This window comes from Lipotes vexillifer, unplaced genomic scaffold, assembly GCF_000442215.2.
Source record: "Lipotes vexillifer unplaced genomic scaffold, Lipotes_vexillifer_v1.1 scaffold1136, whole genome shotgun sequence".
NCBI classification, from domain to species: domain Eukaryota; kingdom Metazoa; phylum Chordata; class Mammalia; order Artiodactyla; family Lipotidae; genus Lipotes; species Lipotes vexillifer.
In genome coordinates, this window is record NW_006769631.1 from 1,572,592 (window position 1) to 1,595,417 (window position 22,826).

The 22,826-nt window shown below is 35.3% G+C and overlaps 1 protein-coding gene across 1 annotated transcript in view; it reads left to right on the forward strand.

Moving 5' to 3' along the window:
- The window catches only part of TOPAZ1 (testis and ovary specific TOPAZ 1), a 70,433-nt gene that overhangs the window by 27,884 nt on the left and 19,723 nt on the right, over window positions 1-22,826 (forward strand). The window contains exons 7-13 of the mRNA XM_007445705.1: window positions 1,348-1,433; window positions 2,168-2,293; window positions 5,776-5,839; window positions 13,449-13,600; window positions 13,806-13,898; window positions 15,612-15,727; window positions 21,918-21,984. Of these exons, the coding sequence (XP_007445767.1) occupies window positions 1,348-1,433; window positions 2,168-2,293; window positions 5,776-5,839; window positions 13,449-13,600; window positions 13,806-13,898; window positions 15,612-15,727; window positions 21,918-21,984 (704 nt within the window). The remainder of the gene's footprint in view (window positions 1-1,347; window positions 1,434-2,167; window positions 2,294-5,775; window positions 5,840-13,448; window positions 13,601-13,805; window positions 13,899-15,611; window positions 15,728-21,917; window positions 21,985-22,826) is intronic.

Here is a 22,826-nt window from a genome sequence, read left to right on the forward strand (position 1 = left end):
TATGCTAAGATTAGAAGGTTTGTGTACCTTTAGTTAGTACTTTTGATGGAACAACTCTGAGATATCTATATTTATGCAATAGTGGTAGTATAGGTAAATTATAGTCTATACCTAAAATATTCATATTTTAAGTGAGTGTTTTAGAAATTTAGAATGTAGTTTAGAATTTGTGTCTTTTTTGATGATTCATAATGCTGTGAAAAAATAAACTAGATTGAAGAATTAATTTAGAAACAATAAAATCCTCTTGTGTATGTAGCTCACACCTAACTCTTCTGGACTTCCCATTACTGACTTCATGCTGCCTGGTGTTGTGTACTATAGCAGCAAGCCCGTGATGATCACATGTTTTATCTTAAAAAGCTTTACCGGTTTCATAATGAAAAGTACTGCAAAGCTATGCAGCAAAAACGTCAGCTTGTCCCAAATTATATCTGGATGCTGCCAAAATGAAAAATGAAATTGCTTAAGATAAAAACATTTTTGTGTTATCTTTAGAAAAAATAATTTTTAAATGTCCTGATTCTCATTTTAAAAGACTAACATTAAGGGAAAATGATCCCTGGTATAATAGTCAGCTCGGGCTGCCATAACAAAATGCCACAGACTGGGTGGCTTAAACAACAAATATTCATTTCACACAGTTCTGGAAGCTAGAAGTCCAAGATCAAGTTTCTGGTAGAGTTCAGTTTCTGGCTGTCTTCCTGGCTTACAGACGGCAGCCTTTTCACTAAGTCCTCACATGGCCTTTCCTTGGTGCATGTGCATGCGGAGGGGGGGGGGGGCGGGGGGGCGCGGGGAGAGAGAGAGAGAGAGAAAGCTCTCTGGTGTCTCTTATAAAGACATTGATTCTGTCAGATCAGGGCCTCATTTTTACAACCCCATTTAGCCTTAATTACTTCTGCAAAAGGCCCTAACTCCAAATACAGTCACTTTGGGGGTTAAGGCTTCAATATATGAATTGGGGGGAGACACAGTCGGTCCATAGCATCTGAGTTTGCCAGTAGTTTTCTTCCCTAAGAAAGGCTTATTGTGTGTAATATTTGTCTGTTTAACTTACAATCATTTGAATATAGTACTCAATTCTGTGTAAGGCTTTTAAGAAAGCATCTTTAGCTTATAATGAATTTAAAATGTTAAGTTCAGATCTAGACATCCTTAAGGAACACCTAAGATGTAAATTACTGTATATTTCACAGGAACATACCACAGCAGCAGACCTTGAACTGAGCACAAGAAGTCCAAAGTGAAATGTGAAAGCAGAGAGTAGTAGTCATCTGTTTGATTGTTATGAAAGGAATAAGTTGTAACATATTGGAATGTAATGTCATTCTTAATCATTTCTAGATTTCAGATTTCCAGGAAAACATTCACTTCTAAAACCGCAGGATCCTGAAATTTGTGAAATATTTAAGAGGGAAAAAACTATAGGGGTAAGCGCCCCATTAAAAAAAATAATAATAATCTTATAAGCTTGTGCTTTGGGGCTTTCTGATTAATTTCCCTATCATCATTTAAGCAGTTCTGGACATTTTATGGATTTTAAATGGGGTTGGTGGTAAGGGACAGAAAATGGGTAGCGATTCAGAGGATATTCACAAACAGTATAACAGGTTTAAGGCAAAGGGTGGGGGATGGGATATCCCAAACAGAAAATACAGGATGAATAGTTCCCTGTGATGAAGGAGAAAGCTAGTGATATAAAGCAATTGATAGGAAAAGCCTGTTGTAAAAAGCTTTCACTCATTGCCTTTTTCCGTTAATCAGAAAAGCTAAGGAGATTTTTGGTTCTAATAAATGCATGTGAAATATGCATATTATTACAGAATTAACTTTTTATACAAGTTAAAAGGGCAGGCACATGAGGAGGAGGGAAAGTATAAACTTTTAAAACCACGTAAAGTAAAATGGTAGTAACTTTGATGAAATATAAAAGTTTTACACTAAAGGAAATTGCAAAAATTCAGACAAATAACTTTAGATTGATTTTTTTCATAATTTTTAAAAATATAAATTGTTTGGAGTTACTTTTTATCAAGTCAGCAAACAATTTATCATGATACTTTTTTGGATGTATAATATTTCTGGCTGTTTCAAATACTTTCTCACTTGATTGCAGTAAGTGTTTTACAACTAACACAGAAAGGGAATTTGTCTAATTTTCTAGGTGTTCCAGAAGTCCCTAGGGTTGATGATACCCCATAGATACTGCAAATTTCATTTTAATACATTACGTGGCTGTGAGCGATCACAGTGCAAGTTTGCTCACGTGCCTGAGCAAGGGGATGAAAAGGTAAAATATGTTCAGTCTTTGAAGTAGAGATTGTTTTAATAACCATCTCAGTCATATGTTTTAATTCAGATTTTCATCAACTCCTAATATATGAGCTTTGCCTGATTTTGTGCTTTACATAAATGGAATCATACAATTTGTACTCTTTTGTTTCTGGCTGCTTTTGCTCAACATTTTTGAGATTCAGCTGTACTTTTTTACTTAATTGTAGATGTTTCTTTCTCATTGCTGTATAATATTAAATATTCCATTGTATGAGTATATCAAAATGTTTTTTGTTGATAAATACTGCTTTTGATGGGTGGTTTCTAAATTTGGTAAATACAGTAGTGTTCTGCATGTCTTTTGGTGAACATATGAACACATTCTGATGGGTTATACTTAAAACGAATTATTGGGTCAAAGGGTCTACATATATTCAACTTTAGTAGATACTGCCAGACAGATTTCCAAAGTGGTTTACCAAATTACACTCTAACCAGCAATGTTTGAGAGTTCTGGTTGCTTTACATCCTCACCAGCTCTTGGTGTTATCAGCCTTTTAATTTAAGCCATTCTAGTGGGTGGGGAGTGATACTCTCCCTAGTGATCGATGAAGTTGAGCATCTTTCAAAATGTTTGTTAGGTGTTTGAATATCCCCTTTCTGTAAATATCTAAATATTTTGCCTATATTCTAGAGGATTATCTTTTTCTTGTCCATCTTAAGAATTCTGTATACATTCTAGATACAAATGCTTTGTTGGATATACATATTGCAAATAACTTTTACTACTTTACAAGTTGCCTTTTCACCCTTTTATTTTTTTAATTTTTTTGGAGTATAGTTGATTTATAATGTGTTAGTTTCATGTGTACAGCAAAGTAAATCAGTTATATATATATATATATATATATATATACACACACACACACACACACATATATCCACTCTTTTTTAGTTACTTTTCACATATAGGTCATTACAGAGTATTGAGTAGAGTTCCCTGTGCTGTACAGTAGGTGCTTATTAGTTATCTATTTTATATATAGTAGTGTGTATATGACAATCCCAATCTCCCAATTTATCCCTTCCCCTCCCCTTTTCCCCCTGGTAAACCATAAGTTTGTTTTCTACATCTGTGACTCTATTTCTATTTTGTAAATAAGTTCATTTGTACCATTTTTTTTAGATTCCACATATAAGCATATTTGTCTTTCTGTTTCTGACTTACTTCACTTAGTATGATCATCTCTAGTTGCATCCATCTTGCTGCAAATAGCATTATTTCATTCTTTTTTATGGCTGAGTAATATTCCATTGTATATATGTACCACATCTCTATCCACTCCTCTGTCATTGGACATTTAGATTGCTTCCATGTCTTGGCTATTGTAAATCATGCTGCAGTGAATGTTGGGGTGCATGTGTCTTTTCAATTTATGATTTTCTCCAGATATATGCCCAAGAGGGGGATTGCTGGATCATATGGTAGTTCTATATTTAGTTTTTTAAGGAACCTCCATACTGTGCTCCATAATGGTACCAATTTACATTCCACCAACAGGCCTTTTCACCCTTTTATTTATTTATTTATTTTTGCTTAGTTAAATCTCTAATTTTATTTTATTTTAACATCTTTATTGGAGTATAATTGCTTTACATTGTTGTGTTACTTGCTGCTGTATAACACAGTGAATCAGCTATATGCACACATATATCCCCATATACCCTCCCTCTTGCGTCTCCCTCCCACTCTCCCTATCCCACCCCTCTAGGAGGTCACAAAGCGCGAGCTGATCTCCTTGTGCTATGCAGCTGCTTCCCACTAGCTATCTGTTTTACATTTGGTGGTGTATATATGTCATTGCCACTCTCTCACTTCGTCTCAGCTTACCCTTTCCCCTCCCTGTGTCCTCAAGTCCATTCTCTGTGTCTGTGTCTTTATTCCTGTCCTGCCCCTAGGTTCTTCAGAACCGTTTTTTCTTTCTTTTTTTTAGATTCCATATATATGTATTAGCATACGGTATTTGTTTTTCTCTTTCTGACTTACTTCAGTCTGTATGACAGACTGTAGGTCCATCCACCTCACTACAAATAACTCAATTTCATTTCTTTTTATGCCTGAGTAATATTCCATTATATGTATGCCACATCTTCTTTATCCATTCATCTGTCAATGGACACTTAGGTTGCTTCCATGTCCTGGCTATTGTAAATAGAGCTGCAGTGAACATTGTGGTACATGACTCCTTTTGAATTATGGTTTTCTCAGGGTATATGCCCAGTAGTGGGATTGCTGGGTCATATGGTAGTTCTATTTTTAGTTTTTTAAGGAACCTCCTTACTGTTCTCCATAGTGGCTGTATCAATTTACATTCCTACCAACAGTGCAAGAGGGTTCCCTTTTCTCCACACCCTTTACAGCATTGATTGATTGTAGATTTTTTGATGATGCCATTCTGACCGGCATGAGGTGATACCTCATTGTAGTTTTGATTTGCTTTTCTCTAATGATTAGTGATGTCGAGCATCCTTTCATGTGTTTTTTGGCAATCTGTGTATCTTCTTTGGAGAAATGTCCATTTAGGTCTTCTGCTCATTTTTGGATTGGGTTGTTTGTTTTTTTGATATTGAGCTACATGAGCTGCTTGTATATTTTGGAGATTAATCCTTTGTCAGTTGCTTCATTTGCAAATATTTTCTCCCATTCTGAGGGTTGTCTTTTCGTCTTGTTTGTAGTTTCCTTTGCTGTGCAAAAGCTTTTAAGTTTCATTAGGTCCCGTTGGTTTATTTTTGTTTTTATTTCCATTTCTCTAGGAGGTGGGTCAAACTTTTCACCCTTTTAAAAGTGTCTTTGGTAAACAAAATTATTAATCTTTATATAGTCCAATCTTATCTATTTTTTCCCTTTTATGGCGTTGACTTTTTACATGCTGTTCAAGAAAGCTTTGCCGAGATCATGAAGATGCTCTTTTATGTTTTTCCTTTAAAAGTTTTCTTGTCTTGTCTGATACTTACATTTAGAACTCTAAGCCATCTAGAATTAATTTTTGTTTAGGATGTGAGAAGGTCTAGATACATATTTTTTCCCATGTGTATCTCCAGGTGACCCCAAACCATCCTTTCCCCCACTGCACTGCAGTATCACCATGTCATAAATCAGCTGATTGTGTATGAGTGGGTCTATTTATAGGATCTCTGTTCTAATCCATTGGTCCATGTGTTTCTCCTTACACCAGTAAAAGATGTCCTCCCTTCCCCAGTTGATTGCTAATCTTGACTCTGTTTCCTAGACTATTTCTTTGACAGAGATTCTCTGAATAAGATTTTTGTAATAAATTCAATGTACATTTCAAATCTTAGTTAACCTAACATCAGCTTCTTTATTCCATTGCTTTCAGTTGACTTAAAAAAATTGGAATAAGCAAATATAGAACTGAAATTTGTGTAGATTTTACGAAATATAAAAAGGTAATTTTATATTTTTCGTGACTTTTATAGGTTTGTATGGATGTGTTTAAGAAATATATAAGTATCAACGAGCTTTGTTTGCTACAACGTGCAGGTATGAGACAATGGAATGATTACTTTGAATTTATTAATATAAAAGTTTCAAACAATGTGCTATTGTCTTAATAGTTTGAAAGTAAATTCAGTACTTTTGAGTATGAAAACTAATGCCTTAGAGTAGCTCTCTTGGTGTTAGAAAGGATTAATAATAAGTGTGGCATTTTGGTTAATAATAAAAGTATAATCCACCTAACACTGTAATTCCCTCACATACTAATATTTTCGTGACATAGAAATTTTATTTATAGTTGTAAGACAGGAAAAAGGATATTATTAATTAGCTTAAAATCTTTCTAAAGGGATCTTTGAGAAACTGTATCTTCCTTACTTATTAGCCCTTTTCTTTTTACACTGTCCCTTGTAGCCAGTGCACCATCCATCGTTCTGTGCAGTTCCCTAAATAGGGCATGCTGTTTTATAATAGAGAGGGCACTGCTGTCTCTACCCAGGATCCCTTTCTTGTATCCTACTTCCCCACAGCAAAGACCTATTCATCTTTCAAAGCTTACTCAGGAAATAGGATAATCTCCTCTATTAGGCCCTAATCTGACTCCACAGCCTCATCCCATTCCCTGCTCCCATCTCCCCCTACTACGTTTTGAGCCCCAAGAGGAAGGGACCAAGCTTTACATTTGTCACCCTGACACAGCCACCAAAACCACATAGTATGATGGTAACAGAGCACCGTATTCATCTGCTTAAAATCTCATCTAGCTAAAAACAAAATCTCTGACAAGTTTGTTTTGCTGGTGATATCATCTCCTCTAAGGATTAGAGGAAGCATATGAGGGAACTGGTAGTCTGGACTTAATCCAGCTGTAGCAAGGAGGAAGTAGTTAAGGTAGAAGTAATAGGAGCCTATATAGGGAATATACCTGTCACCTGACACGTTGTGATAACCAAGGAGGAGAAGCTACATATGGTTAGATATGGATGAACATTTATATTCCAGAAATAATTCCATAACATATATGGAATAAAAGAGGATGACATGGGAAAAATGCAAAACTCCCCAAAACATAATTCTGGTTGTGTGAATATCGAGTATGGGAAAAGGAAAAATATATGTTTATTCAGTTATAAAACAATAAATACAGAAAACAAAAATAAAAACCTATAGTGAAGAATAAGTGCAGGAAGTTGGCAAAAACCTACATAAAATACGTTTGATGTGAAAATAGAAAGATCAGCAGAACAGATAGATAGCTCAGAATAACCTTGATATTATGTATAAAGAAGTTTAGTGTTTAGAAAGACCATAGGGTTTGGGAAGGAAGACTCATTTTATGAATGATGTTAGGAAAACTGGATAGCAACTCAGAAAGAGAAACTCTGAATATCACTGGTATAAAGTATAGATCTAACTGCTCAGGCCCTACAGAGAGGCCTCAGGGACCACCTAGCTCACAAGGGGAGGTACTGAGAGGGTGGGACTCCCCATTACCCTATTTAACCATAAGTTCATTTTTATCTGTTTTATATTTAAATTTCCACATAAAATTCTTTTTCCAGAAGTTGTTTGACTAAAAACATTGTGAAAAACTACTACTGCTTAGCATATACCAAAATGAATAATTGTAGTATGTTGGTAATTCAGTAAAAAGAATTAACATTTTCAATCAGATTTTTTTGAAAGTTGATCATTTCTGTGGTTTAGAGTAATCAAAGGAAGCACAAAAGATAAAAATTTGTTTATATAAATGTAAACTGAAAAAAGCTATTAGCTTCAAATATTTTAAAATATATGTATTCTGAGCTCCAGAGTTACCACATTATTGGATTCAAATGCCCACTTTTCAATCAAAAAGTCATATGACATACAAAGAAATGAGCAAAATATGGCCTATTCAAAGGAAAAAATAAATCAACAGAAACTATCCTTGTAAAAGACCTGATGGCAGATAAATTAGACAGCGATTTTAAAACATTTGTCTTAAATGTGCTTGAAGAACTAAGGAAGATGTGGGGAAAGTCAAGAAAATAATGTGTGAACAAAATGGAAATATCAGAGAGATAGGAAGCCTAAAAAGAAACCAGAAAAATTCTGGAGTTGAAAAATACAATAACTGAAATGAAAAATTCACCAGAGGGATTCAAAGGCAGATTTGAGCAGGCAAAAGAATCAGATAACTTGAAGATAGGAGAGTGGAAATTATCAGGTCTGAGGAACAGAAAGAAACAAGTTTGAAGAAAAGTGAATACAGCCTGAGGAACACCATGAAACAGAACACTGTGGAAGTCTCAGAAGGAGAAGAGAAAGAGAAAAGGGTAGAGAATATTTGAGCAAATAATGGCTGAAAACTTCCCAAATTTGATGAAAGTTGTAAATATAAATATCCAAGAAGCTCAGCAAAAACTCTAAGATGAACTCAAAGAGACACACACCAAGACACGTTTTAATCAAACTTTCAAAAGCCAGAGGCAAAGAGAAGATCTTGAAAGCAGCAAGAGAGAAGCAAATTATCACATACAAGGGATCCTCAGTAAGATTATAAGCATATTTCTCATCAGAAACTTTGGAGGCCAGAAGGCAGTAGGCCAATATATTCAAAGTGCTAAAAGAAAATATCTGTCAACCGAGAATCCTATATCTAGCAAAACTGTCCTTCAGAATTGAGGGATAAATTATTGGTATGACATTCCCGGATAAACAAAAGCTGAGAGAGTTTGTTTTCTTTAGACCTGCCCTTCAAGAAATGCTCAAGGGAGGCCTGCATAGTGAAATGAAAGGGCATGAGACAGTAACTTGAGGTCATATGGAGAAATAAGGATCTCAATAAAAGTAAATACGTGGGTAGTTACAAAAGCCAGTATTATTGTAACAATGGTTTGTACTGTACTTTCTGGTTTTTACATGATTTAAGAAACTAATACCTTTAAAGAAAAGTATATTAATAGTGTAAAAACTAGTATTATTGTAAATTTGACGGGTAACTCCAAATCCTCTTTTCCATATTATTTAAGAGACTGATGCATTTGAAAGAACTGTTAGTTACTGTTTTCGGGCACACAGTATATAAAAATGTAATTTGTTACCTTAGCAACTGAAAGGGGTGGGGATGGAGCTGTAAAGAAGCAGAGTTTTTGTATATTATTAAAGTTAAGCTGGTATAAATTCCACGGTAACCTCAATAGCTATAGAATATGCACAAAAGGAAATGAAAAAGGAGTTAAAACTTTCACTCAAAAAATCAGCTAAACACAAAAGAAGAGAGTAATGCAGGAAACGAGGGACAAAAAAGCTATGAGACATACAGAAAACAAATAGCAAAATCAGAATTAAGTCCTTCATTATCAGTAATTACTTTTAAAGTAAATGGATTAAATTCTCCTTTCAAAAGACACAGATTGGAATAAAAGCACATTATCCAATTACATGCTGTCTACAAAATTTTCACTTTAGAGCCAAAGACAAATAGATTGAAAGTGAAAGGATGGAAAAAATATTCTATACAAATAGTAACCAGAAGAGAGCAGGAGTGGCTATACTAATATTAGACAGAATAGGCTTTAAATCAAAAAAGGTTACAAGAGACAAAGAAGGACATTATATATAGTAATGAAAGGTTCAGTACAGCAGCAGTATAAACATTTATACCTAATGACAGATGATCAAAATACATAAAGCACAAACTGGGCTTCCCTGGTGGTGCAGTGGTTGAGAGTCCGCCTGCCGATGCAGGGGACACAGGTTCGTGCCTCGGTCCAGGAAGATCCCACATGCCGCGGAGCGGCTGGGCCTGTGAGCCATGGCCGCTGAGCCTGCATGTCTGGAGCCTGTGCTCTGCAATGGAAGAGGCCACAACAGTGAGAGGCCCGTGTACTGCAAAAACAAAAAAAGAAAAACATAAAGCAAAAACTTACAGAATTAATGAGAGAAATAGACAGTTCTACAATAATAGTTGGAGACTTCAATACCCCACTCACAATAATGGATAAAACAACCAGACAGAAGTAAAGAAATAGAGGACTCAACACAATATACCCACTAGCTCTAACAGACACATACAGAACACTTTACCCAACAACAATAGTTTACATATTCTTCTCAAGAACACATGGGGCATCTTCCCGATAGACCATGTGTTTGGCCACAAATTAAGTCTCAACAGATTTTAAAAGATAGATATTATACAAAGTATCTCCTCTGATCACAGCAGGATAGAATTAGAAACCAGTAACAGAAGAAAACTGGAAAATTAACAAAATTGTGGAAATCGAACATACTTTTAAGCAACCAAGGGATCACAGAAGATATCACAAGGGAAATCAGAAAATACTTAGAGACAAATGAAAATGAAACACAACATTCCAAAACTTATGAGACGGAGTGAAAATGGTACTTGAGGGAAATTTATAGCTATTGTATAAATATTTATGTTAAAAAACAAGAAATGTCAAATCAACAACCTAACTTTACAACTTAAGAACCTAGAGAAAGAAAAACAAACTAAACCTAAAGCTAGTAGAAGGAAGGAAATGATAAATGAGCAGAGATAAATGAAATAAGAGCAGAGATAAATGAAATAGAGAACAATGAGAATAGAAAAACAATGAGAAGAAAATCAATAAAACTGAAAGCTGGTAGTTCAAGAAGACCAACAAAATAAACAAATCTTTGGCTAGATGGACTAAGAAAAAGAGAGAAGATTGAAATTGCTAAAATAAAAAAAGTGGGGACAATAGTACAATTCTACAGAAATAAAAATGATTATAAGAGAATACTGTGAATAATTGTGTGCCAAACAAATTAGATAACTTAGATGAAATGGAAAAATTCCTAGAAAAACAAAATCTTCCAAGACTAAATGATGAAGAAATAGAAAATCTGAATAGATCTACAGCTAGTAAGGAGATTGAATCAGTAATCAAAAATGTTCTGACAAAGAAAAGCCCTGCACCAAATGGTTTCACTGGTGAGTTCTACCAGACATTTAAAGAACTAATACCAGTCCTCAAACTTTTCCCAAAAATTGAAGAGGGAACACTTGCTAACTCATTCTGTGAGGCTGAGGCTACCATTGCCCTGATACCAAAGCCAGGTAAAGAAACTGCCAAAAAGGTAACTACAGATCAATACCCCTTATGAACATTGATACAGAAATCCTCAACAAAAACTAACAAACCAAATTCAGCAGCATATTGGAAAGATCATAGACCATGACCAAGTGGAATTTATTCTTAGAATGCAAGGATAGTTCAACATACAAAAATCAATCAAAGTAATACACCACATTCACAGAATGAAGGGGAAAAACCACATGATCATCTCAATTGATTCAGAAAAAGCATTTGACAAAATTCAACACCTTTTCATGATAAAAACACTCAAAAGACTAGGAATAAAAGGAAACTACCTCAACATTTAAAAAGCCATATCTGGGCATTTCTATACACTGACATTGAACAATCTGAAAAGGAAATTACAAAAGGAAATTACAAAAACAATTCCATTTACAATAGCATAAAAAAGAATAAAATACTTATTAACTTAACCAAGGAAGTGATAGACTTGTACAATGAAATCTACAAAACATTGCTGAAAGAAATTAAAGATAAATTAATGGAAACACATCCCATGTTCACAGATTAGAAAACTTAGCATTGTTAAAATGTCAGGGGCTTCCCTGGTGGCGCAGTGATTGAGAGTCCACCTGCTGATGCAGGGGACACAGGTTCGTGCCCCGGTCCGGGAAGATCCCACATGCCGCAGAGCGGCTGGGCCCGTGAGTCATGGCCGCTGAGCCTGCGTGTCTGGAGCCTGTGCTCTGCGACAGGAGAGGCCCCACAGTGAGAGGCCCGCGTACTGCAAAAAAAAAAAAAAAAAGTCATTACTTCCCAAGTGATCCTCAAGGAATCCCAAAATAATTTTGAAAAAGAAAAAAACCTGGAGGACTCATACTTCCTATCTTGAAAACTTACTACAGAGCTATAGTAATCAAAACAGTGTGGTACTGGCATAAAGACAGACATATAAACCAATGGACTAGAATAGACAGCCCGGATATAAAGCCTCACATATATGGTCAAATGATTTTTGAGAAGGATGCCAAGATCATTCACTAGTGAAAGGATAGTTTTTTAGTGCTGGGAAAACTAAATATCCACAAGCAAAAGAATAAAATTGGGCCCTTATCTAACACTATATACAAAAATTAGTTCAAAATTGATTAAAGACCTTAATGTAAGACCTACAACAATAAAACTCTGAGAAGAAAGCATAAGGACAAAAGCATCACACATTGGATTTGGCAGTGATTTCTTGGATATGACACCAAAGACAATGGCAACAAAGAAAAAATAGACAAATTGAACTTCATGAAAAATTTAAAATTTCGTTCATTAAGAGACAATATCAGCAAGATAAAACAGCAGCCCACAGAATGGGAGAAAGTATTTGTAAATCATATATCTGATAAAGGATTGGTATCTAGAATATATAGAGAACCCCTAAAACTCAACAACAAAACCTGATTCAAAAATAGGCAAAGTGGGCTTCCCTGGTGGCGCAGTGGTTGGGAGTCCGCCTGCCGATGCAGGGGACGCAGGTTCGTGTCCCGGTCTGGGAAGATCCCACATGCCTCGCGGCGGCTGGGCCCGTGAGCCATGGCCGCTGAGCCTGCGCGTCCGGAGCCTGTGCTCCGCAATGGGAGAGGCCACAGCAGTGAGAGGCCCGCGTACCGCAAAAAAAAAAAAATAGGCAAAGTACTTGAAAAGACATTTCTCCAAAGATACACAAATGGCCAATAAGCATGTAAAAAGATGCTCAGTATCACCAATCCTAAGGGAAATGCAAATCAAAACTACATTGAGGTACCACCTTACACCCATTAGGATGACTGCTATCGAAAAAAACAGAAAACCAAGTGTTAGTGAGGGTGTGGAGAAAGTGGAACCCTTGTACCCTATCGGCAGGAATGTAAAATAGTACAGACACTGTGGAAAAACAGTATGACAGTTCCTCAAAAAATTAAAAATAGAGTTACTGTATGGCCCAGCAATTCTTCTCTTGACATATACACAAAAGAATTGACAGCAGGGTCTCAAAAGATATTTGTACACCCATGTTTATAGCAGCATTATTCACGGTAAAATGTGAAGCAACCCAAGTGTCCTTTAAGAAACTACTTTCTCAAAGGAAATTAATAAGTTACAATTTTTGGTAGAATGTTCATATCACAAATTGGAATAAAAATATCCCCAGGGTCAACATGTTAGTGGGGGTTAAAACAGCAAGAAGGGGTATATGTCAAAATTGTCTGCATCCACTGCTAAACAGGCCACTGCCTAAAGTCTCCATGGGAGTGTGGCTCCTTAGGGGTTCGTATTTAGACCATTATGTATGAGGCAGTTTGGCCCTGTTTTCTGTGGATAGTATATGAGTTAGCTCCCAGTCTAGTGCCTAACATCCTGGTTAACATGTTATTGCCATTAACTTTTGCTTTAATTTATTTTCATCAAGTATTTCTGATACTGGAAGTGTACTTTTTAAGAAAATGAATTTATACTACTTGACCTTTAAATATGGAAAAATTGTCTAATTTAGGAAAGATGAATATCTTAAAAGCAGCAAATAACTTTAATATATACTTCTTCCTTTTTAGTAAACACGTTTATGGCGTACTACAGAAAGTTCCCTCCGGGTATACACTTTGATCTACAAGTGCTAAATAACCTTCTCAATTCTTTACTCAAACATTGTTTACTGAGAGAAGTATTTCAGGTCATGAGCCTCAGCATAATGGTTAAAATGCTGGTAAGTAACCTGAAAATATATTTTTCTAATATTTTAAGTTAATTTATCTGTTATATTTCTTGTTTGTATAATTGAGCAGTTACATTTCTGTTTGTTGAATACTTCGTAGAGAACACTTGTGTTTTTCAGCATAAATGAATTTGAGACACTTAAGGTGTGCTGAAAGAAGACATGAAAATGGGTGTAATTTTTTTGTTTTATCCAGCCTGCTCTGAAAATATTACTAAAAACATTTGAGTGTGTGGTAACTATGAAATTAAGGAATGCTGTACCTGCTTTAATTGATATCTTTTGCAAGGTATGATTTCATTTCATTCCTTTTATTCTCTAATACTGAATAACCAAGAAAATAATGATTTCTGCTTACACTCTTAAATTGCCTTTTACTCACATTCTTAATGCCAAAGAATTCTGTTTTCAGAAATGTTCTTTTTCTCCCAAAACAGGGTTTATAAACAGACTCCAGTGACTGACAGGGCTTCCCCTTAATTAAATAGTTGTAAGCACTCGAGGTGACTTCTTTCAGCTTCGTGAACTGTTCTCATCTCTACTTCTTAAGGATGATTAAAGAAAGTTTCCTTTTTCAAAAAGATTTGAGGTCATATATAACAAAAGTAAATACACAAATCAATGTATAAATAGGACATTGTTGTCAAACAAAGCAGATAGATAAGAATATGGTGGCAAGGAGTTAATTTTTTATTTGGCATTAAGCAAAAAGAAAAGCAAAAATTTTTACAGCTTTTTAAAGGTATATTAAAATTTTTACTGTTGTTGAATATTTCCTAGTATTTGGTACTACCCAGCCATTCATTTCAGAATAGGCTTAATAGCAGGAAAACACCCAATTCTCACCAATTCTCTTTAGGAAGCAGCATTGGAACCACTCTAGCAGATGAACAATTCAGTGAATACCTCAAGTACCACATTACAAAACTTGACAAAGTTACTTGCCTGGAAATTTTTTGAATCAAGAATTACTCAAACTTCCAGTTACATAACAAATGAGTCACAGGGATGAAATGTACGGCATGGGGAATATAATCAGTAATAATGTAGTATCTTTGTATGGTGACAGATAGTAACTAGACTTATGGTTATCATTTTGTAATGTACAGAAATATCAAATCACCATGTTGTGCACCAGTAACTAACATAGTGTTGTAGGTTAATTATACTTCAGAAAACAAACTCATAGAAAAAGAGATCAGATTTGTGGTTACCAGAGGCACAGGGGGTGGGGGGATTGGGAATTGGATGAAGGTGGTCAAAACGTACAAACTTCCATTTATCAGATAAATGAGAACTAGGGATGTATTATACAACATGAAGAATAGAATGAACACGGCTGTGTGTTCTATATGAAAGTTCTAAGAGAATAAATCCCGAGAGCTCTCATCACAAGGAAAAAAAATTTTTTCTTTTATTTTGTATGTATATGAGATGATGGATGTTCACTTAAATTACTGTAATCTTTTCGTGATGTATGTAAGTCAAATCATTATGCTGTACACCTTAAACTTATACAGTGCCACGTGTCAGTTATATCTCAACAAAACTGGTAAATAGATAGATAAATTTAAAATTAAAAAAATAAAAAGAAATTACTGCTCACCTGTAGTCATTGTAGAAAACCTCAGTTTAATACCTCTCAGGAATTTTATCATCAGGGATACAGTACAACCACCAGTGCTATACTTAGTAAAAGACAGAATGAGTACCAAATGATGTACAGCTGATAAAGTGGTTGAGATAACTTGGAGAACAGGAAGAATATTCAAGTTTGCATTCAAAAGTATTATTTTCATTTTTGCTTTAAATTCTTGATGTAAGCAGTCTTATTGTGGTTCTCAAATATTTGAAGAAAAATATGCTTCAAAGTTTTAAAATGAATTTTAATTCTGTTTGTCTCCATGTTTCACTTCTTCCATCAGTCTCATTTTTTTCCACACACATTGATTTTGACTCTTATATTTTTATGAGAATGACTACTGTTTTCCCTCTTCTACAGCTTGTTGAAGCTGGGATGGTACTTGACCCAGAACACTTTAACTATATTATTAAGCTTTTATACCAAGTACAGGCTTCCAAGCAAGAAATAACTGAAGTTCTTGAAATGAAATCCAGGTAAGAAGAATCATTATAATTAGGACTAAAATATATGTATTTTGGTGGGGACTTAAAAAGGATGAAGGCAAAGCACTTATTATTGTTCATATGCTCACCATAAGCCCTTCTCCTTCTTTTGGCTATGGCCTAGTCACATTGTCATCAGCTGCTTCTAGCCAACCCTCCTGGCCAGCCTCACCAGATCTTTTTCAGTACCTGATTTCATGTTAGTACCTGGCAGATCAAATGTAAAGTCTCCCTTGCTCTGTTTCACAGCTTACTTGATTCTACTTACTGCACTCTCTTATGTGTATACAGATTACTTTAATTCTTTTTTCTCTCTCACTTCTTGCCACATTAAATAAAATATTTTAATGTCTCTCCTTCATTCTTTTTATTGATTGATTGATTGATTGATTGATCGATGGCTGTGTTGGGTCTTTGTTGCTGCGCGCGGGCTTTCTCTAGTTGCGGTGAGCGGGGGCTACTCTTTGTTGTGGTGCGCAGGCTTCTCATTGCGGTAGCTTCTCTTGTTGCAGAGCATGGGCTCTAGGTGCCTGGGCTTCAGGAGTTGTGGCTTGCGGGCTATGGAGCGCAGGCTTAGTAGTTGTGGCGCACGGGCTTAGTTGCTCCGCAGCATGTGGGATCTTCCCAGACCACAGCTCGAACCCCTGTCCCCTGCATTGGCAGGTGTATTCTTAACCACTGAGCCACCAGGGAAGCCCTCTCCATTCTTTCTCTCACTTGTTCACTTTCTCTATTCAGTTTATGGGCCTCCAAAGGCCTTAAATTTAAAAAAAAAAACCCTGTACTAATTGTAAGAGTAGTACCATAATATACCTGTATTGAGAAAAAGGAAAGGCATGACTTCTATAAAAATTTTTATTATGCTGTCACATACATAGAGAAAAGTATACAAATTTTAACTGTAACTTTTTAACAAAATCAGATTTGATAAAGTGCAAATAATATCAACCACCAAAGTCCTTGAGAGTGCCCAGAAGGCTCCTTCAGAGGAGCTTCCACAGTTGTTTTTATCTCATTTCTTATTATCCTCTAGTACAGAGGTTTCCAAACTTTCTTGGTTCACAGTGTCCAGAGGCCAAAATAAATACATTAACAGTACCATTGATTAAGTAGTTAAATCCAAACAAGTTAATAGCAGTTTGACAGTGTCTGACAGATGTCGCTTGAAAATTTAAAATAACCTGAGGAGCCCCTGTGAATTTGCTCTAGTGCTCTGGATGCCATAGTGCAGTTAGGGAATTTCAGCTCTAATTATACTACTTCCCTTCAAACACCAGCATTTAAGGTACATTTGCGTTCTTCAGGTTCTATGATTTTTTTAAATTCCTTTAACTAGTGATAGTTAATACTATTTATGTTGCATGTGAAAATTATGACAATTTATTTGGTAACCCCTAATTTTGAAAATTGTATCCTTATGCACTCTCCCCCTTGCTGTGTGCTTGCTTCAAAACAGTTATCTTGTATTTTTTAGGAGGTATTAACATTGGTGACCTATTTATTAGTGAAGGAGAAAATTTAAAAATAACTCTGGGTAGCTAAGAGGTGTAGATTATGGTTGGGGATATGGACCCAGCCCCAAGGCAGAAGGAACAAAAAAATTTAGTGTTTATTATTTTATATTTGAATTTATATTTTCTGATATTCTTTGAAATAATTACCCATTTCTAGACAGGGAAATGAATTTTAATGGGCATTCTTATTTTGATTTTGATTGTAATTTTTAGTTAGCTATAGTTCATTTGAAAGCCTTTCACTTTCAGTGGATAAGGCTACTACAAAGAATTCTGACATTTATATTCAGGACATTAGTGAACATTTAGGTGTGTATATAATCTAGGAAATTTGTTAACATACATTTACTGACTTTAAAAATTGTATTTTGAAATAATCTTAGATTTACAGAAATGTTGCAAAAATTAGTGTGGCGAATTCCCATGTTCCCGTCATCTAGCTTCCTTTCATGTTAATATCCTACATAGTAATAGTGCCATTATCAAAACTAGGAAATTAATTTTGGTATAAATCCATTAGCTCACTACAGATCTTATTGCACTGTAGTAGGATGCACATGGTTCAGTATATCTTATTACTGGTTAAGTTAACCTTTATCACTTAGTTAAAAAGATTATCTGCCAAGTTTCTACACTGTAAAGTTACTCTTTGTCCTATTGTAATGAATAAATATCTTGGGGAAGAGACTTTAGCATTATGTATTATGCTGTTTCTCCTCAAAACTTGATACATTAATTTTAGTATTCTTCAATGGCTCTTTACTACAGGTTACTACTGTGGTATTTACCCAATGGTGATTTTGTATTTTCCCCGTTTTTTCTACATTAAAAAATATTTATTTATTTGGCTGCACTGGGCCTTAGTTGTGGCATGCAGGATCTTTAGTTGCAGCATGCAGGATCTAGTTCCCTGACCAGGGATCGAACCCGGGCCCCCTGCATTGGGAGTGCTGAGTCTTAGCCACTGGACCACCAAGAAAGTCCCTTTTCTACATTTATTTATTTATTTTTAAATAGCATGCTTCCTTTTTTTTTAAAAATAGCTATTATTGCTGGGTTTTTTAAAAAAAATTTATTTATTTATTTGGTCACACCAGGTCTTAGTTGTGGCAGGTGGGCTCCTTAGTTGCAGCTCAGCAGCTCCTTAGTTGTGGCATGCGAACTCTTAGTTGTGGCATGCGTGTGGAATCTAGTTCCCTGACCAGAGGTCCAACCCCAGGCCCCCTGCATTGGGAGTGTGGAGTCTTAACCACTGCACCACCAGGGAAGTCCCTCCCTTTTCTACAGTTATTAATTGGAATTTTTCAGTAAAGAAGAGCTGTCGCTTCTCCATTTTACTTATTCAAAATTTATGTCAATGTGAACTCATGGCTATTTATTTTATTCTATGGGTTATTTATAATCTAATAGTATAGTTATTTATTTTGTTGCTCAAATTATTCCAAATTGACCTTTGGGAATTCCTTCAGGTTTGTTCCTACATCCTTTCATCATTTTTTTTTCGTTTTTCTACCACTTTTGTGTTATTTGAAGCCACAAGGTTAAGTCTCATCTTCTCTTTTCCCTGCTCCAACATTGGCAGCGACCATTTCTCCAAGGAGCTCTGCTTCCTTTTATTAGAGAATGGTATTTCAAAACCAAGACCTGAATGTGTTCATTGCTGCGAGAGTATCATTGCAGCCAGGTCTTCCCAGTGGACAGGGCTAGGAAATATATATATGTATACACAACATACATACACACACAAGATATATATATTTATTTCTCTATGTATATTACAAAAATCATGAGTACGTACTGATAGCTTGATTCGAATCCAGCACTACAGGTTCATCTTAGCCGTCCCTTTTTCATATTTATAAATTCTTTCTCCAACAGTGAGAAAGCTGACTCTCATTATCTACAATATATTTGCTCATTTATTCAGTCTTAAAATCCACAAAAAGTAGTTTCAGAACTGCTAATCCATATCTCTGTGGGAAAAAAATTTAGTACATTTTTAGTATAAGGTTATTATAGTATTCAGCCAAAATATTGCTTCCTAAGTTATTTTGTTTAGTTCTTTTTCTTCCCTATGCCCATTCAGTGTGGTTATTCATTTGTAGACCATTTAGGTTTATTAATTCTGTTTGTATTATATTTTCAGTTATCCCACGTCCTAGTTGGTTTGAATTATTTAGGGAAGTATGTGAAAAATTGCTGTCTGTTCTAACAGTCTATGCTGTACTAAAAAGATGCAATGAGAAATGTTACTCCAGTTTACTCCTGCTCCACCGTTTCCATTTCATCCTTTTCTCTACCCCTTTTCCACCTGCATACTGGAGGTAACCAGTCTTTCAGTTTTATCCTCTTATAATGAGCAGATGTGTATGTATTTTCTTATATCTACTTCTTTATTACATATAGTGTAGAAGATAATGAATACTCTTTTTTTTTAATTTGCTTTTTTTCGCTCAGACAGTATTTCCTGGAAATCAATCTAAATCAGTCCATAGAGAAATTCGTCATCTTTTAAACAATGCAGAGTACTCCATTTTATGGATATACTTTAGGTTATTCAATCAGTGATGGGTATTTAATTTGTCCCCAATATTTTGTAGTTTAAAACAATGCTGCTGCTCTTGGATTGGAAGAATTAATATTGTTAAAATGACCGTCCTACCCAAAGCAATCTACAGATTTAATGGTATCCCTATCAAATTACCCATGACATTTTTCACAGAACTAAAACAAATAATCCTAAAATTTATATGGAATCACAAAAGACCCAGAATTCCCAAAGCAATCCAGAGGAAAAAGAACAAAGCTGGAGGCAGAACCCCCCCAGACTTCAGACAATGCTACAAAGCCACAGTAATCAAAACTGTATGGTACTCGCACAAAAACAGACATGCTGACCAATGGAACAGAATAGAGAGCCCAGAAATAAACCCACACACAGTTAATCAGTTAATCTCCAACAAAGGAGGCAAGGATATTCAATGGAGAAGAGACAGTCATTTCAACAAGTGGTGTTGGGAAAGCTGGACAACTTCATATATTTAAATCAGTAAAGTTAGAACATTCCCTCACACCATACACAAAAATAAATTCAAAATGGCTTAAAGACCTAGATATAATGACACCATAAAAATCCTAGAAGAGAACGTAGGCAAAGCATTTTCTGACATAAAACGTAGCAATATTTTCTTAGGTCAGTCTCCCCAGGCAGAAGAAATAAAAGCAAAAATAAACAAATGGGACCTAATGAAACTTAAAAGCTTTTGTACAGCGAAGGAAACCATAAACAAAAGACAACCTACAGACTGGGAGAAAATATTTGTAAACGATGCAACCGACAAGGGCTTAACTTCCAAAATATGTAAACAGCTCATACAACTCAATATCAAAAAACCAAACAACCCAATCAAAAACTGGGCAGAAGACCTAAATAGACATTTCTCCAAAGGAGACATACAGATGGCCAACCTGAAAAGATGCTCAACATCGCTAATTATTGGAGAAATGCAAATCAAAATTACAATGAGGTATCACCTCACACCGGTCAGAATGGCCATCATCAAAAAGTCTACAAATAATAAATGCTGGAGAGGGTGTGGAGAAAAGGGAACCTTCCTACACTGTTGGTAGGAATGTAAATTGGTACAGCCACTATGGTGAACAGTATGGAGGTTCCTTAAAAAGCTGAAAATAGAGTTGCCGTATGATCCAGCAATCCCATCCCTGGGCATCTATCCAGAAAAGACGAAAACTGTAATTCAAAAAGAAACATGCACCCCAATGTTCATAGCAGCACCATTTACAATAGCCAAGACGTGGAAGCTACCTAAATGACCATTGACAGATGAATGGATAAAAATTAGGAACTTGTCCTTCCTTTTTAATGCTCTGGAATAATTTATAAACTAAATTAATTACCACATTTGACCCCACAGTTGGCTGTCACACAGTATTCTTAGTTTAATGGAAGCCTCCTCTTTTCTCCTTTTCTTCTCCTCTTCCCAGTTGCCAGTGTGCTTCTCCTTTCATTTTTGTCTTTTTTTCTTTCCCAGAAGCTATCTATACATTTCACAGATTGCTTTCTTTAAATCATACAAAACTTTTAAGTTCCTTCTGTGTGGTTTGTGTTCTAATATACCCAGACAGTTTTTTTCTTAGCATTTTCAAATTTAGTGTGGACTTTGTCTTTGTAATGGTAGTTCTTAATCAATGTTAGGTCCCTCTGGTAGTTTCCCTTTTTGGTTCTCCCCTACAAGTATTCTTGTTTGCTTCGTTTTGTTTTGTTTTGGTCAGTGTTTGCTTGCCACAAATCCTTATGGACCAGTGAGAATGAAGTGGGAGCAGTAGAGATCAAGTGCTGAGATTTAATTTTTTTTCTCTTTATTCACAATTATCTTAAAGTTTTGACATTCTCTGTCTTCAAGTTAGGATGAAGGCTTGATTTCATGTGCAATTTGCTTTTTCCTCCTCGTTGCCTGTGGTTTAGGAGGAAGTAGTATAAGTTAGGTATCTGCGCAGTTGCCATTTTCTTCAGCGCTGAATAATTTTTATAGTATATTACTCTCTCTTTCTCCAGTCTCTTAGGTATAAATTATAGAAGAAATGAATTAGGAGCAATATTGACTTTTTGGGTGATGAACATAATTAACCCTTTTTTATTGTTAAAGGTTACAGATGAGGCAGTTTATAAAGAACTGGAAGTGTGATTTAGAGTCAGCCTTGAATGAAATAGAGGTATGTTGCTTATCTTTTAAATAAATTTCTGGATCTCCGAAAACCAATAACAACAAAGAAACTGGATAGTAACCCAGTTTTAGAAAAGTTTTACAATGCGGCTGTTACACAGAGAGAAGAAGGAAAAGAAGTTTAACTTTTTGCAGGTTAATACTTTGAAATGCAAACATAATTTCTAGAGTTGTGAACTGTTCTAAAAATAATTCTAGAAATAGTTCAGTTTAAAATTGACTTATGTTAAGCTATAATAATCTATAGCTTAGCCTTTAATTCTTGTCACTAGGCAGACTCCCTCAGTGCACAAATGACTTGGCTTTCTTGTCGAGATCCATAGGTGGCTGCAGTATGTGACATGACAGGGTAAAGCCAAGGTCATTGTGCACTCTCCAAGCATTTAAAGTCTGAATAAGAAATAGAGGACTTTCAGGATGACTGTACTTTTTAATTTAAGATCATTTTTATACTCATTCTAGTAATTGTTGATCTAGTCTAAATTAGAATTTATATCCTTGAAACAGTTTTTTGTTGGCATGGGAAACTTTCTTAGTTTAGAATTGAAAATAATAGGAAGATAGTAAGTTTACTGAAATTTACCTTGTAGCGCCTTTTGTAGAAGAAATGTAATGCCCAAAATTATGTGTGGGCTGCAAATCATAAATGGCCAACTAACTATAAAATGCAATCTCTAAAAGTAGTAAAATAGTGTATTGCTGTGGAAGTAGCTCAAATCATGCTGCTAATCACCTGTTTTCCTTAAATCTATCTCCACTGTGTAGTTCAGGTTTGAGGGTGACATCATTAAGTACATTAGGAGCTAGATAATTAAAACAAGTGTATGTTAA